The 15,000-nt window shown below is 48.3% G+C and overlaps 1 protein-coding gene across 1 annotated transcript in view; it reads left to right on the top strand.

The window, feature by feature from the left end:
- Nucleotides 1–15,000, top strand: part of LOC123750378 (alpha-L-fucosidase) — a 25,436-nt gene that overhangs the window by 4,798 nt on the left and 5,638 nt on the right. Inside the window, exons 2-7 of the mRNA XM_045732496.2 lie at nt 404–559; nt 5,081–5,329; nt 6,949–7,112; nt 7,269–7,470; nt 8,581–8,721; nt 9,397–9,559. Of these exons, the coding sequence (XP_045588452.1) occupies nt 404–559; nt 5,081–5,329; nt 6,949–7,112; nt 7,269–7,470; nt 8,581–8,721; nt 9,397–9,559 (1,075 nt within the window). The remainder of the gene's footprint in view (nt 1–403; nt 560–5,080; nt 5,330–6,948; nt 7,113–7,268; nt 7,471–8,580; nt 8,722–9,396; nt 9,560–15,000) is intronic.

Raw genomic sequence — 15,000 nt, 5'->3', positions numbered from 1 at the left:
AGATATTGCGTTTGGTATCGGGAGAGTTCTTCACAAGCAAGTTGGCAGTCTTCTTGCACTTGTAGTATTGGGTCCACTGTAGCTTCTGGTTGGTGTTAGACGCTGGTCCCGTTTCTTTCGATAATGTCTTTTAGGAATACAACACCTTTCTTGCAAGCCATTTTAAAGAATTCCAAAAGAATCGGTCCATCTCAAAATATTACTAATGACGTAGTAATTAATAATATGGGAAACATGGACTGTTTTTTTTTATTAAATTTCTATTTAATATATTGAAGTCTGAAGAAATGGGTAGACAGAGGTATATATATCGATTAATACGATTTATGAAGCGATGTAATATCTCAAACTAGTTAACAAGTGTTCACTTCCCTAATAATATATCAACGTTATTGTGTGGCAGGTGTTGGGAGGAGTGAGTACGAGGCGACCTGGGCGTCGCTGGACACCCGGCCTCTGCCCGCCTGGTACGACGGAGCCAAGGTCGGCATCTTCATCCACTGGGGAGTCTTCTCCGTCCCCTCCTTCGGCTCCGAGTGGTTCTGGGAAAACTGGCAAGGTAATTCCTCTTCTGACTTCCATCGCAGGTAGTTCTGGGGGTCAGGGGTAACACACTCATGGCTGCCATCACAGGTGGGGATGGAAGCCATGACGATTGAGTTTAGTTCGCATTTATATTAAACTTAATGGGATACTAGGCTGTGTCCGGGTCCCCCCTGGCACAACAGACCTGTTTCTGTGGTTTGGGGTGATTAGCCGAATAAAAATTTTCCTGCAAAATGGTACCGAACGTCTTGTATTATGGAGATCAGAGAAATCGTCCATGAAACGTATTCAAGGAAAAATATTCTACGTTATACAACATGGCTAAATACCTGATGAGACTGAAAGCGATATAACTACAGCTGTATGTGACACATGCATACACCCTGCCCTAAATATACAGTGTAAATATTATTTGCACACTGTAACTCTTGTAACGGTTAAAAAACTGAAAGAAATCTAAAAGAAAATAAGGGAGTTATGATAGTCCCTTCAATATATATTGTCTACCTTAATAGTCTACCTACCTCTTTATCTCTCCCATGTTATATCTCCACCCGTAAACAAATACCTCTGTATTTGCTTCCACTGCAAAAATCTGTCGAGCCTCAAAGTCCTCCTCTGATAACGATAACGATAGAGATGTCATCATAAACACCCTATTAAACAAAATGTTTGATTATATACTCACTGACTTTCTAGCTTATGCCTGGCACGGTAGTTTCAAAGTGATTGTACAAAGTGTATTACCTTGTACTTCATGGTAGTACAAAATGTTAGCAAGAAAGTCAGTTATTGGACTTATTTAACCGTCAATGTCTAAGCTTTAAGAGAAGGGGCTAATGTGACCAAAAAACGGCTGACATTGGCAAGATTAATTGTGAATGGAGGAAATGTCCCAGACGGGTCCTGGGTGTCCATCCTCACGCTCACTGCAGTCTCCAGCCTGACCTGATGTCCACATCCACACTTGAGGAAATATTTCACAAACGGATGATACATATTCATTTTTCTGAAAGAAATCATACATCAAGTGCATTCAATCAACTCTTTTGTCTTTAGACACTCATTTATCACTGATTACTCCTGCTTTTCCAGAAATATCAAGCTAGTTTTAAGGAAATACAAGTATGAGTGGCATATAATGGCATAGAAAGTATACAGGATAACACAACTAATCACTAGTGAAACCAGGGAGACTCCTCTCCTCCCTGCTGCATATCTGTATTGTTAATGGAGCTACAAATCAAATCAGTTCAAAGATTTGATTTGTACGACGTGCCTATATGTTTATGTCTATTTCTCTGTTCGTCAGACTCACTCTCACTCACTCTCTCTCTCTCTCTATCTCTCTCGCTCTCTCTCTCTCTCTCTCTCTCTCTCTCTCTCTCTCTCTCTCTCTCTCTCTCTCTCTCTCTCTCTCTCTCTCTCTCTCTCTCTCTCTCTCTCTCTCTCTCTCTCTCTCTCTCTCTCTCTCTCTCTCTCTCTCTCTCTCTCTCTCACACACAAACACACAGAACATGAAATATTATATAACGTCAAACAAGAGCTCACTATCAGCAAAATAAAAACCATGATTTCAGACCATTCAAAGGTTCATGACCAACCAGTGGGTGGGAAGGTAGCAGGTGGCGGGAGGGGAACATTCTGGTGGATGGGCTCGAGAGATGAGGAGGGGATGTTAGACCCGTCGAGATGTTGATATATTTTCAAAGTTTCGCCATTTTGCTGCTACTATAAAGTATGATGAGCAGAATTTTTTGTTCAATTTTCCCGAGATTTTTGCCTAATGTTTTACAATACTGAAAGAAATAGTAATTCTTGTGAAAAATTCATTTGTCACAGTATTTAGCCATAATGGAATTATTGTCAAAACCGTCGTTATGTTCAATATATGACCAAAGTACACATTTCTCTCTCTTAAATTGTGATACCCAGACCCGACCATGATACGCACGTACCGCGCAGGAATCACTGTGAAAAGATTGGTGTTGCTATCCCCTAGGGTTCGTCTTCTAACCTCGAACAGACAAACAGACATTCTGATTGATTGATATCAAGATTTTTTTTTAAATATTACATATATCAATGGTCAGCTGGTGCTTTATGAAGAAAAGAACTCAGAAATAAAATTGTTAGTCATGACCATCTCTTTCTGTCCAAAGTTAAGTTCATACATACATATATTCACACATACATATATTCATACATACATATATTCATAAATACATATATTCATACATATATATATTCAAGTATACATTTATTGTAATACATGAACATCCCCGGTGTATCCTGTGGTGGTCTGTGTGTACTCTGTGGTGATCTGTGTGTACTCTGTGGTGGTCTGTGTGTACTCTGTGGTGGTCTGTGTGTACCCTGTGGTGGTCTGTGTGTACACTGTGGTGGTCTGTGTGTACACTGTGGTGGTCTGTGTGTACACTGTGGTGGTCTGTGTGTACCCTGTGGTGGTCTGTGTGTACACGGTGGTGGTCTGTGTGTACACTGTGGTGGTCTGTGTGTACACTGTGGTGGTCTGTGTGTACACTGTGGTGGTCTGTGTGTACCCTGTGGTGGTCTGTCTGTACACTGTGGTGGTCTGTGTGTACACTGTGGTGGTCTGTGTGTATACTCTGTGGTGGTCTGTGTGTGAACTCTGTGGTGGTCTGTGTGTACACTGTGGTGGTCTGTGTGTACACTGTGGTGGTCTGTGTGTACACTGTGGTGGTCTGTATGTACCCTGTGGTGGTCTGTGTGTACACTGTGGTGGTCTGTGTGTACACTGTGGTGGTCTGTGTGTACACTGTGGTGGTCTGTGTGTACCCTGTGGTGGTCTGTGTGTACACTGTGGTGGTCTGTGTGTACTCTGTGGTGGTCTGTGTGTACACTGTGGTGGTCTGTGTGTACACTGTGGTGGTCTGTGTGTGTGTACCCTGTGGTGGTCTGTGTGTGTACACTGTGGTGGTCTGTATGTACACTGTGGTGGTCTGTGTGTACTCTGTGGTGGTCTGTGTGTACTCTGTGGTGGTCTGTGTGTGTACCCTGTGGTGGTCTGTGTGTGTACACTGTGGTGGTCTGTGTGTACCCTGTGGTGGTCTGTGTGTGTACACTGTGGTGGTATGTGTGTGTACACTGTGGTGGTCTGTGTGTACACTGTGGTGGTCTGTGTATACACTGTGGTGGTCTGTGTGTACACTGTGGTGGGCTGTGTATACACTGTGGTGGTCTGTGTGTACACTGTGGTGGTCTGTGTGTACACTGTGGTGGGCTGTGTATACACTGTGGTGGTCTGTGTGTACACTGTGGTGGTCTGTGTGTACACTGTGGTGGTCTGTGTATACACTGTGGTGGTCTGAGTGTACACTGTGGTGGTCTGTGTGTACCCTGTGGTGGTCTGTGTGTACACTGTGGTGGTCTTTGTATACACTGTGGTGGTCTGTGTGTACACTGTGGTGGTCTGTGTGTACACTGTGGTGGTCTGTGTGTACACTGTGGTGGTCTGTGTGTACTCTGTGGTGGTCTGTGTTTACACTGTGGTGGTCTGTGTGTACACTGTGGTGGTCTGTGTAAACACTGTGGTGGTCTGTGTGTACACTGTGGTGGTCTGTGTATACACTGTGGTGGACTGTGTGTACACTGTGGTGGTCTGTGTGTACACTGTGGTGGTCTGTGTGTACACTGTGGTGGTCTGTGTGTACTCTGTGGTGGTCTGTGTGTACACTGTGGTGGTCTGTGTGTACCCTGTGGTGGTCTGTGTGTACTCTGTGGTGGTCTGTGTGTACACTGTGGTGGTCTGTGTGTGTACACTGTGGTGGTCTGTGTGTACCCTGTGGTGGTCTGTGTGTGTACACTGTGGTGGTCTGTGTGTACCCTGTGGTGGTCTGTGTGTACCCTGTGGTGGTCTGTGTGTGTACACTGTGGTGGTCTGTGTGTACACTGTGGTGGTCTGTGGGTTATAAACCATGGTTAATGGTTTAATCATAACCGTAATCATAAAGCAATTAACACATTTCTACATGAGATCATCAGGGCTCAGGAAAAATCATTTTTGGTTCATGCTTGGAATAGTTGCCTAAACTGCATTATGGGATGTCAAGAGAAGTGCTAACTGGATTACGATACTGTTTTATTTGTGTGCCGCCACTAATGTTAGAGAGAGAGAGAGAGAGAGAGAGAGAGAGAGAGAGAGAGAGAGAGAGAGAGAGAGAGAGAGAGAGAGAGAGAGAGAGGGATGATTGTCATGGTAAAAAAAAACATCTTTATTAATTCCCACGGTAATCAGTCAACTATATATGACTCCAGATATGTTATCACCTGAAGCAACGTGACACCTGTAACTGATGGTTCAGCTCCCTCCTCCTGTAACTATGTTGACCCTAACACAATTGTTTTATTTACTGCTTTTACTCCTATTATTTATATTGCATCGTGAGTTTATTTTCCTGATTAGTACTATTACCCAATTTGAAAATATTAATTTAATTTAATTGCTCCTGTTTCGTTTAAATATTTTTCTGGATGATTGTCTTTTCATAAGGATCGCACATCAAGAGCTATGTGGATTTTATGGAGAAGAATTACCGGCCAAACTTCACGTATCCGGACTTCGCGCCGTTGTTCACGGCTGAGTTCTACAACCCCGAGCAGTGGGCGAGCGTCTTCAATGCCTCTGGGGCCCGTTACGTGGTCCTCACCAGCAAACACCACGAAGGCTTCACCAACTGGCCCTCTCGCTACTCCTGGAACTGGAACAGCATGGACGTCGGACCTAAGAGGGATCTCCTGGGTAAGTAACACTCTTGCTACTCCTGGAACTGGAACAGCATGGACGTCGGACCTAAGAGGGATCTCCTGGGTAAGTAACACTCTCGCTACTCCTGGAACTGGAACAGCATGGATGTCGGACCTAAGAGGGACCTCCTGGGTAAGTAACACTCTCGCTACTCCTGGAACTGGAACAGCATGGATGTCGGACCTAAGAGGGACCTCCTGGGTAAGTAACACTCTCGCTACTTCTGGAACTGGAACAGCATGGATGTTGCACCTAAGACCTTCTGGGTGGGTAGCACTTCAATGTATTTTCGTATTACTCCCAGCCTAAATAAATAATAATAAGTCACAATCATAATGCAGTATTTGGAGATAAACATTTGTGTTTTGGACAATTAATTGATTCCCAAGTTATTGACTCAGCGTTAAAAAATTATTTTGGCACACCTTTACTATTTGTTTTGAATCTCTTAAAAGTGTGTTTCATATATCATACTGGTGCTCAGAAGGTCATACTCGGCATACTTCCATATACCAGACAAAATTGAGAGTGAAGACAGTTATAAGATATAAGGGGAATCAACAGTAAGAGAGACACAATGAGCCACCAGTGTTGAGACAGAACAGCGCTCCTCCTCATCCATATCCAGCCCGCAGCACCACCTATTAGGTTTTCAGCAATCATTTACTGGATATTTAATTAATAAATTTGTCAATTCCAACAACCACTCTAGTCATCCATCTCTCAAACTCGCCAGTTCCAGCCCCAAATCATATTTTCCTCCCCCACTCTGTTACAAGACTAGCATCCTCATCTTAAACACCTACATCACCTTAAACCTCGCCTTAAACACCTACATCACCTTAAACCTCGCCTTGAAAGCCTACATCACCTTAAACCTCGTCTTAAGCACCTACATCATCTTAAAACTTGCCTTAAACACCTACATCACCTTAAGCCTCGTCTTAAACACCTACATCACTGACCATCTACCTTCCACGCCCCAGCTCTCCCCTGCATTCCCCTGCATTCAATTCATCCTTCTTCTGGTAATCTATAACTGATCTACGGTCAAAATTTAAATTTCTTGTTCAGTGGATGAGATCTTCGTTTGCACTGCGAAGGGATAACTGTAAAGATGGATATGGTGTACGTTGTGAGTGATACCTATCCTACTAATGTCCAGACCTGGCTGAATTAACGATATTTTAACTCCACAGCAAAGAGATTTTAAGGCCTCTAATAACCTAATTTATCAATTTTCAGGTACAAAAAAACTCAAAACTTTTGTTTGTCTGATAATATACATTTGTACATCAAACATCTATACGAATAGCTATTCATTCCTTTATACGCATGCCTATGTTTAATAAAATTCGTACCAATAACGAATTACAAACACCTTAGCTTAATTGTCCAAATTGACAGTGAATGTACGTTAAAGCCTTGGACATTCTGAACAATGGAACGCATAATAAGACACAGAGAGACAGTTAGGTTAGCTATGGTCAAGTTTGGTGTTTCCCCCCTTCTCTGATCATCATTTGTCTTTTCGAACGTTATGTATTAAGAGCCAAACAGAGCATGTTTCTAGGATAACTCAAATAAATGCATGCCTTTAATTCTCTATGCAGGTGACCTCGCTAAAGCAATTAGATCCACTACCCCAGATATCCACTTCGGGCTCTACCACTCGATGTTTGAGTGGTTCCACCCACTCTACCTCGACGACAAGGCCAATAAATACGCTACCAACAACTTCGTTGTCTCAAAGACCATGCCGGAACTTTACGAACTGGTCAGTGCATTCGTGTCATGTATCATAATACTATCTTACCTCATAAATTTTAGTGTTAAATGTGAAAATAAAATAGATGTGTAGGAAAGTAACATGTTATCCTCAAGCTAATAAAATAAAATAATTTAACCATCACTGAGGTTCTTGGTTGGTCAGGTCAACACCTACCATCCGGAGGTGATATGGTCGGATGGGGACTGGGAAGCTCCTGACTGGTACTGGAACTCTACGGTGTTCCTGGCCTGGCTCTTCAACGACTCCCCAGTTAAGGACACCGTCGTTGCCAACGACAGATGGGGCTCCGGAATCCCTTGCCACCACGGGTCCTACTACACCTGCAGTGATCGCTACAACCCAGGTAGACTCTAGTTGTATCAGAGTTTGTTTCAACAGTTTCAACATTTATATCGCAGTTTCACTGCTTGTGAATCTATTCCTCGTATAGCAACTTTACAACAATGTTCGATTCTTAAGGAATGCGAATTTTCATAATGCACGTGAATTTCCTCGTGGAAATTTTTTTTTTTTTACAGAACAAACTTGGAGAGCTTTGAAAGTGAGGTTCGAATATGAGAAATAAGAAAATCACTTATCCTGAACAGCTTCTGATGTAGCTGCTGATCCTATACAATCACCTACTAGGAGCTATAATATCACATAGCCTATAGCATATCTCGTGTTAAAGGGAAAGCCATACAAAGATTGTTTGAATTCCTGTTAATGGTCTCTGAGTACATAGTGGATAGCTCACCATACAAACACAACGAAGCCACAATCATTCTCACGTTTCGTCATTATTATTTGTGTTGAAGCAATGTCAGACATGCAGAAAAAACTATTAGCCGGCAATACTCGGTCTAGCATTGGCCATTTTCCATCCCTTTGCCAGTGGTTGCTCTCTGGAACATGCACACGAAGCAATATGAAGGTATGACTCGAAAATATGAAACGAGTGTTAAGAAGTGTTGCTATCCATCCGATGGCGATTATGAGGAGCTAGCTTTAGGTAATTCCGATAAAAGAAGCAGTTTTCAATACTGTGTAAACAAATGCATCAAAAGGTGTACTAAGTTTATCAGTGCAGACCTGCACAGAGTCTGCCTTAGTCCTGGACTATGTTCCACGCTAAATTATACCTAGTTTGCTAGTAGGCAAATGTGTTGACCCTTAATAACACTCCAGAGAATGATAAGGCTCAAACCCAATGCCATGCAAATTTTCAAAAGAACTTAGAGCGTTGAAGATGTTGTGAGTCATTCGTAAATTGCATTTAATGTTGTTTCAAGTAGATTGAAGATTTTGGAGTTAATTTGTGACCAGGTTGTAATATAGAAGACATTTAAAATGTTTGTAAAGAACTTTTAAATAGTTGAACGCTGTTTCTTATGATCTCAGAAACGAACAACTCTAGTTAAGCAGTTATTGTCTGTCACATTACATATATAGAAGACCAGGTTCTTTGTGACAGGTGTGTTACAGCCGCACAAGTGGGAGAACTGCATGACCCTGGACAAGGGCTCGTGGGGCTACCGTCGTGAAGCTGTTCTCAGTGACTACCTCACCATCCATGACCTCATCACCACCCTGGCGGAGACTATCAGTTGTGGAGGTAGGTGGCTAAGTTCCCCCTCACCACCACCCTGGCGGAGACTATCAGTTGTGGAGGTAGGTGGCTAAGTTCCCCCTCACCACCACCCTGACGGAGACCACCAGCTGTGGAGGTAGGTGGCTAAGTTCCCCCTCACCACCCTGGCGGAAATCACAAGCTAGGGACGGGGGTGGCAAATGTCCCTCTCATTGATTTTTACGTTATAGAGAATTTCTATAATTTCAAATAAATCCCAAATTATTAAAGAGATTCATTTTATAGAATTAATTTGAACAATAAATCTGCTTTTAATTAGTCGACTGATTAAATTATTTTTGACGTTTGCAAGATGGCACTAAGTCCTTCAAGTGTTTTGGAACCACTTCAGTGTATTTTATCGTTCATACATTATAAGCTCCTTCATCAAACGTAAACTATATAATTATCAACGTATTAAAATCCCTGATTAATCGGTAAATAATTCATTCTGCAATTTAACCGGCTTGGCACCTTCTTTTGACATCTTTTTATTCCAAAAGTTATTTGCTTCTCTAACAATCGAAAATGGTTTAATTAGGTATATATTTGCAAGTAGGCAAATTTGTTGCAAATTTATAGAGACCTCGTATAGTCTCATTTTTATATCTTCAGTCTTCACAGTGAGCAACAATTGTGTTTTTTTAATGCGTCCGACAGGTAACCTACTGATCAACGTGGGCCCGACGCACGACGGTCGCATCCCGGCCATTATGGAGGAGCGACTCCGGCAGCTGGGCTCCTGGCTGGACATTAACGGCGAGGCGGTGTACGACACCACACCCTGGCAACACCAGAACGACACCGTCACTCCTGGAGTGTGGTGAGTAACCCCGTCACTCTCCCGTCACTCCTGGAGTGTGGTGAGTAACCCCGTCACTCTCCCGTCACTTCTGGAGTGTGGTGTGTACCCCCCCCCCGTCACTCCTGGAGTGTGGTGAGTAACCCCGTCACTCTCCCGTCACTCCTGGAGTGTGGTGAGTAACCCCGTCACTCTCCCGTCACTCCTAGAGTGTGGTGAGTAACCTCCGTCACTCCTGGAGTGTGGTGAGTAACCCCCGTCACTCCTGGAGTGTGGTGAGAACCCCCCCTCCGTCACTCCTGGAGTGTGGTGAGTACCCCGTCACTCCTGGAGTGTGGTGAGTAACCCCTTCACTCTTGGTGTGTGGTGAGTATCCCCCGTCACTCCTGGAGTGTGGTGAGTACCCCGTCACTCCTGGAGTGTAGTGAGTAACCCCTTCACTCCTGGTGTGTGGTGAGTACCCCCCGTCACTCTTGGAGTGTGATGATTACCCCCCGTCACTCCTGGAGTGTGGTGAGTATCCCCCGTCACTCCTGGAGTGTGGTGAGTAACCCCTTCACTCCTGGTGTGTGGTGAGTACCCCCCGTCACTCTTGGAGTGTGATGATTACCCCCCTTCACTCTTGGTGTGTGGTGAGTATCCCCCGTCACTCCTGGAGTGTGGTGAGTACCCCGTCACTCCTGGAGTGTGGTGAGTAACCCCTTCACTCCTGGTGTGTGGTGAGTACCCCCCGTCACTCTTGGAGTGTGATGATTACCCCCCGTCACTCCTGGAGTGTGGTGAGTATCCCCCGTCACTCCTGGAGTGTGGTGAGTAACCCCCGTCACTCCTGGAGTGTGGTGAGTACCCCCGTCACTCTTGGAGTGTGATGATTACCCCCCGTCACTCCTGGAGTGTAGTGAGTACCCCCCGTCACTCCTGGAGTGTGGTGAGTACCACCGACACTCCTGGAGTGTGGTGAGTACCCCACCCCCGTCACTAATGGAGTGTGGTGAGTACCCTTCCCCCGTCACTCCTGGAGTGTGGTGAGTACCCCCCGTCACTCCTGGAGTGTGGTAGTACCCTCCGTCACTCCTGGAGTGTAGTGAGTAACCCCCCCGTCACTCCTGGAATATATTGAGTACCCCCGTCCCCACTGGAGTGTGGTAAGTCCCCTGTCACTCCTGGAGTGTGGTGAGTAACCCCTCTGTAACTCCTGGAGTGTTGTGAGTACCCCCCGTCAATCCTGGAGTGTGGTGAGTAACACCCCCGTCAATCCTGGAGTGTTGTGAGTAACCCCCGTCACTCTTGGAGTGTAGTGAGTAACCCACCGTCAATCCTGGAGTGTGGTGAGTAACCCCCATCATTCCTGGAGTGTGGTGAGTACTCCCCGTCACTGCTGCAGTGTTGTGAGTACCCCCGTCACTCCTGGAGTGTGGTGAGTAACCCCCGTCACTCCTGGAGTGTGGTGAGTAACCCCCCGTCAATCCCGGAGTGTGGTGAGTACCCCCGTCACTCCTGGAGTGTGGTGAGTACCCCCCGTCATTCCTAGAGTGTGGTGAGTACCCCCCGTCACTCCTGGAGTGTGGTGAGTACCCCCCGTCACTCCTGGAGTGTGGTGAGTACCCCCGTCACTTCAGGAGTGTGGTAAGTACCCCTGTCACTCTTGGAGTGTATTGAGTACCCCCCGTCATTCCTGTAGTGTGGTGAGTACCCCCGTCACTCCTGGAGTGTGGTAAGTACCCCCCGTCACTCCTGGAGTGTGGTGAGTACCCCCGTCACTCCTGGAGTGTGGTGAGTACCCCTATCTCTCTTGGAGTGTTGTGAGTACCCCCCGTCACTCCAGGAGTGTGGTGAGTACCCCGTCACTCCTGGAGTGTGGTAAGTACCCCTGTCACTCTTGGAGTGTTGTGAGTAAACCCCGTCATTCCTGGAGTGTGGTGAGTACCCCCGTCACTCCTGGAGTGTGGTAAGTACCCCCCGTCACTCCTAGAGTGTGGTGAGTACCCCGTCCCTCCTGGAGTGTGGTGAGTACCCCTATCACTCTTGGAGTGTTGTGAGTACCCCCCGACACTCCTGGAGTGTGGTGAGTACCCCCGTCACTCCTGGAGTGGGGTGAGTACCCCCCGTCACTTCTGGAGTGTGGTGAGTACCCCCGTCACTCCTGGAGTGTGGTGAGTACCCCCATCACTCCTGGATTGTGGTGAGTACCCCCCGTCACTCCTGGAGTGTTTTGAGTACCCCCGTCACTCTTGAAGTGTGGTGAGTACCCCGGTCACTCTTGGAGAGTGGTTAGTACCCCCCGTCACTCCTGGAGTGTGGTGAGTACCCCCGTCACTTCAGGAGTGTGGTGAGTACCCCCGTCACTCCTGGAGTGTGGTTAGTACCCCCCCCCCCTCCCCCCGTCACTCCTGGAGTGTGGTGAGTACCCCGTCACTCCTGGAGTGTGGTGAGTTTCCCCCGTCACTCCTGGAGTGTGGTGAGTAACCCCCCTGTGACTCCTGGAGTGTGGTGAGTATCTCCGTCACTCATGGAGTGTGGTGAGTACCCCCTGTCACTCCTGGAGAGTAGTGAGTACCCTCGTCTCTCCTGGAGTGTGGTGAGTACCCCCGTCTCTCCTGGAGTGTGGTGAGTACCACCCGTCAATCCTGGAATGTGGTGAGTACCCCGTCACAACCTGGAGTGTGGTGAGTACCCCGCGTCACTCCTGGAGTGTGGTGAGTACCCGCCCCCCACGTCACACCTGGAGTGTGGTGAGTACCCCCGTCACTCCTGGAGTGTGGTGTGTACCCACGTCACTCCTGGAGTGTGGTGAGTTCCTCTGTCACTCCTGGAGTGTGGTGAGTACCCCCCATCACTCCTGGATTGTGGTGAGTACCCCCCGTCACTCCTGGAGTGTGGTGAGTACCCCCGTCACTCCTGGAGTGTGGTGAGTCCCCCCGTCACTCCTAAAGTGTGGTGAGTACCTACTGTCACTCCTGGAATGTATTGAGTACCCCCGTCAATCCTGGAGTGTGGTGAGTCCTCCCGTCACTCCAGAGAGTGTGGTGAGTACCCCTCACACTCCTGGAGAGTGGTAAGTACCCACCGTCACTCCTGGAATATATTGAGTACCCCCGTCACCACTGGAGTGTGGTGAGTCCCCTGTCACTTCTAGAGTGTGGTGAGTAACCCCTCTGTCACACCTGGAGTGTTGTGAGTACCTCCCGTCAATCCTGGAGTGTGGTGAGTAACACCCCATCAATCCTGTAGTGTGGTGAGTAACCCCGTCACTCCTAGAGTGTGGTGAGTACCCCCCTTCTCTCCTGGAGTGAGGTGAGTACCCCCGTCACTCCTGGAGTGTGGTAAGTACCCCTGTCACTCTTGGAGTGTTGTGAGTACCCCCCGTCATTCCTGGAGTGTGGTGAGTACCCCCGTCACTCCTGGAGTGTGGTAAGTACCCCCCCCGTCACTCCTAGAGTGTGGTGAGTACCCCCTGTCACTCCTGGAGTGTGGTGAGTATCCCTGTCACTCTTAGAGTGTTGTGAGTACCCCCCGTCACTCCTGGAGTGGGGTGAGTACCCCCGTCACTTCTGGAGTGTGATGAGTACCAACGTCACTCCTGGAGTGTGGTGAGTACCCCCCATCACTCCTGGATTGTGGTGAGTACCCCCGTCACTCCTGGAGTGTGGTGAGTACCCCCGTCACTCCTCGAGTGTGGTGAGTACCCCCATCACTCCTGGAGTGTGGTGAGTACCCCCGTCACTCCTGGAGTGTGGTGAGTACCCCCGTCACTCCAAGAGAGTGGTGAGTACCCCCATCACTCCTGGATTGTGGTGAGTACCCCCCGTCACTCCTGGAGTGTGATGAGTACCCCCGTCACTCCTCGAGTGTGGTGAGTACCCCCATCACTCCTGGAGTGTGGTGAGTACCCCGTCACTCCTGGAGTGTGGTGAGTAACCCCCTGTGACTCCTGGAGTGTGGTGAGTATCTCCGTCACTCATGGAGTGTGGTGAGTACCCCCTGTCACTCCTGGAGAGTAGTGAGTAGCCCCGTCTCTCCTGGAGTGTGGTGAGTACCACCCGTCACTCATGGAGTGTGGTGAGTAACCCCTGTAACTCCTGGAATGTGGTGAGTACCCCCGTCACTCCTGGAGTGTGGTGAGTACCCCGCGTCACTCCTGGAGTGTGGTGAGTACCCGCCCGTACGTCACACCTGGAGTGTGGTGAGTACCCCCGTCACTCCTGGAGTGTGGTGAGTACCCCCGTCTTTCCTGGAGTGTGGTGAGTACCCCCGTCACTCCTGGAGTGTGAAGAGTATCCCCCATCACTCCTGGATTGTGGTGAGTACCCCCCGTCACTCCTGGAGTGTGGTGAGTACCCCCGTCACTCCTGGAGTGTGGTGAGTCCCCCCGTCACTCCTAAAGTGTGGTGAGTACCTACTGTCACTCCTGGAATGTACTGAGTACCCCCGTCAATCCTGGAGTGTGGTGAGTCCTCCCGTCACTCCCGGAGAGGGACCCCTCACACTCCTGGAGAGTGGTAAGTACCCACCGTCACTCCTGGAATATATTGAGTTCCCCCGTCACCACTGGAGTGTGGTGAGTCCCCTGTCACCCCTAGAGTGTGGTGAGTAACCCCTCTGTCACTCCTGGAGTGTTGTGAGTCCCCCGTCACTCATGGAGTGTGGTGAGTACCCCCGTCACTCTTGGAGTGTAGTGAGTCTCCCGTCACTCATGGAGTGTGGTGAGTCCCCCGTCACTCCTGGAGTGTGGTGAGTTCCCCGTCACTCCTGAAATGCGGTGATTCCCCCCGTCACTCCTGGAGTGTGGTGAGTCTCCGTCACTCCTGGAGTGTGGTGAGTCTCCGTCACTCCTGGAGTGTGGTGAGTCTCCCGTCACTCCAGGAGTGTGGTGAGTCCCCCCTGTCATTCCTGGAGTGTGGTGAGTATCCCCGTTACTCCTGGAGTGTGGTGAGTCCCCCCTCTCACTCCTGAAGTGTGGTGAGTACCCCCGTCACTCCTGGAGTGTGGTGAGTTCCCCCGTCACTTCTGGATTGCGGTGAGTCCCCCCGTCACTCCTGGAGTGTGGTGAGTCCCCCGTCACTCTTGGAGTGTGGTAACTCCCCTTGTCACTCCTGGAGTGTGGTGAGTCCCCCCGTCACGCCTGGAGTGTGATGAGTCCCCATGTCACTCCTAGAGTGTAGTGAGTCCCCCTGTCACTCCTGGAGTATGGAGAGTACCCCACGTCACTCCTGGAGTTTGGTAACTCTCCCCGTCACTCCTGGAGTGCGGTAATTGCCCTGCCCCCGTCACTGCTCCAGCGTGACGAGCCGCCCAGCTTTGGTGAATTTTAACTAAATTTAAATCACCCGAATTTTATTTCCACAGTTGAAATTACCCAGGTATTCCCTGCCCTACTGGGCCGTGTAGGATTGATGCCACACTTCTGCCCACGGCCAGAAGGTGCCGTTAGTGTCACGCCATCTGTGCTGCAGGAGTGGGTG

This window comes from Procambarus clarkii, chromosome 11 (genome assembly GCF_040958095.1).
Source record: "Procambarus clarkii isolate CNS0578487 chromosome 11, FALCON_Pclarkii_2.0, whole genome shotgun sequence".
NCBI classification, from domain to species: Eukaryota; Metazoa; Arthropoda; class Malacostraca; order Decapoda; family Cambaridae; genus Procambarus; species Procambarus clarkii.
Note: the sequence above shows the minus strand (reverse complement) of the source record. Positions and strands in the feature narration are given on the sequence as shown.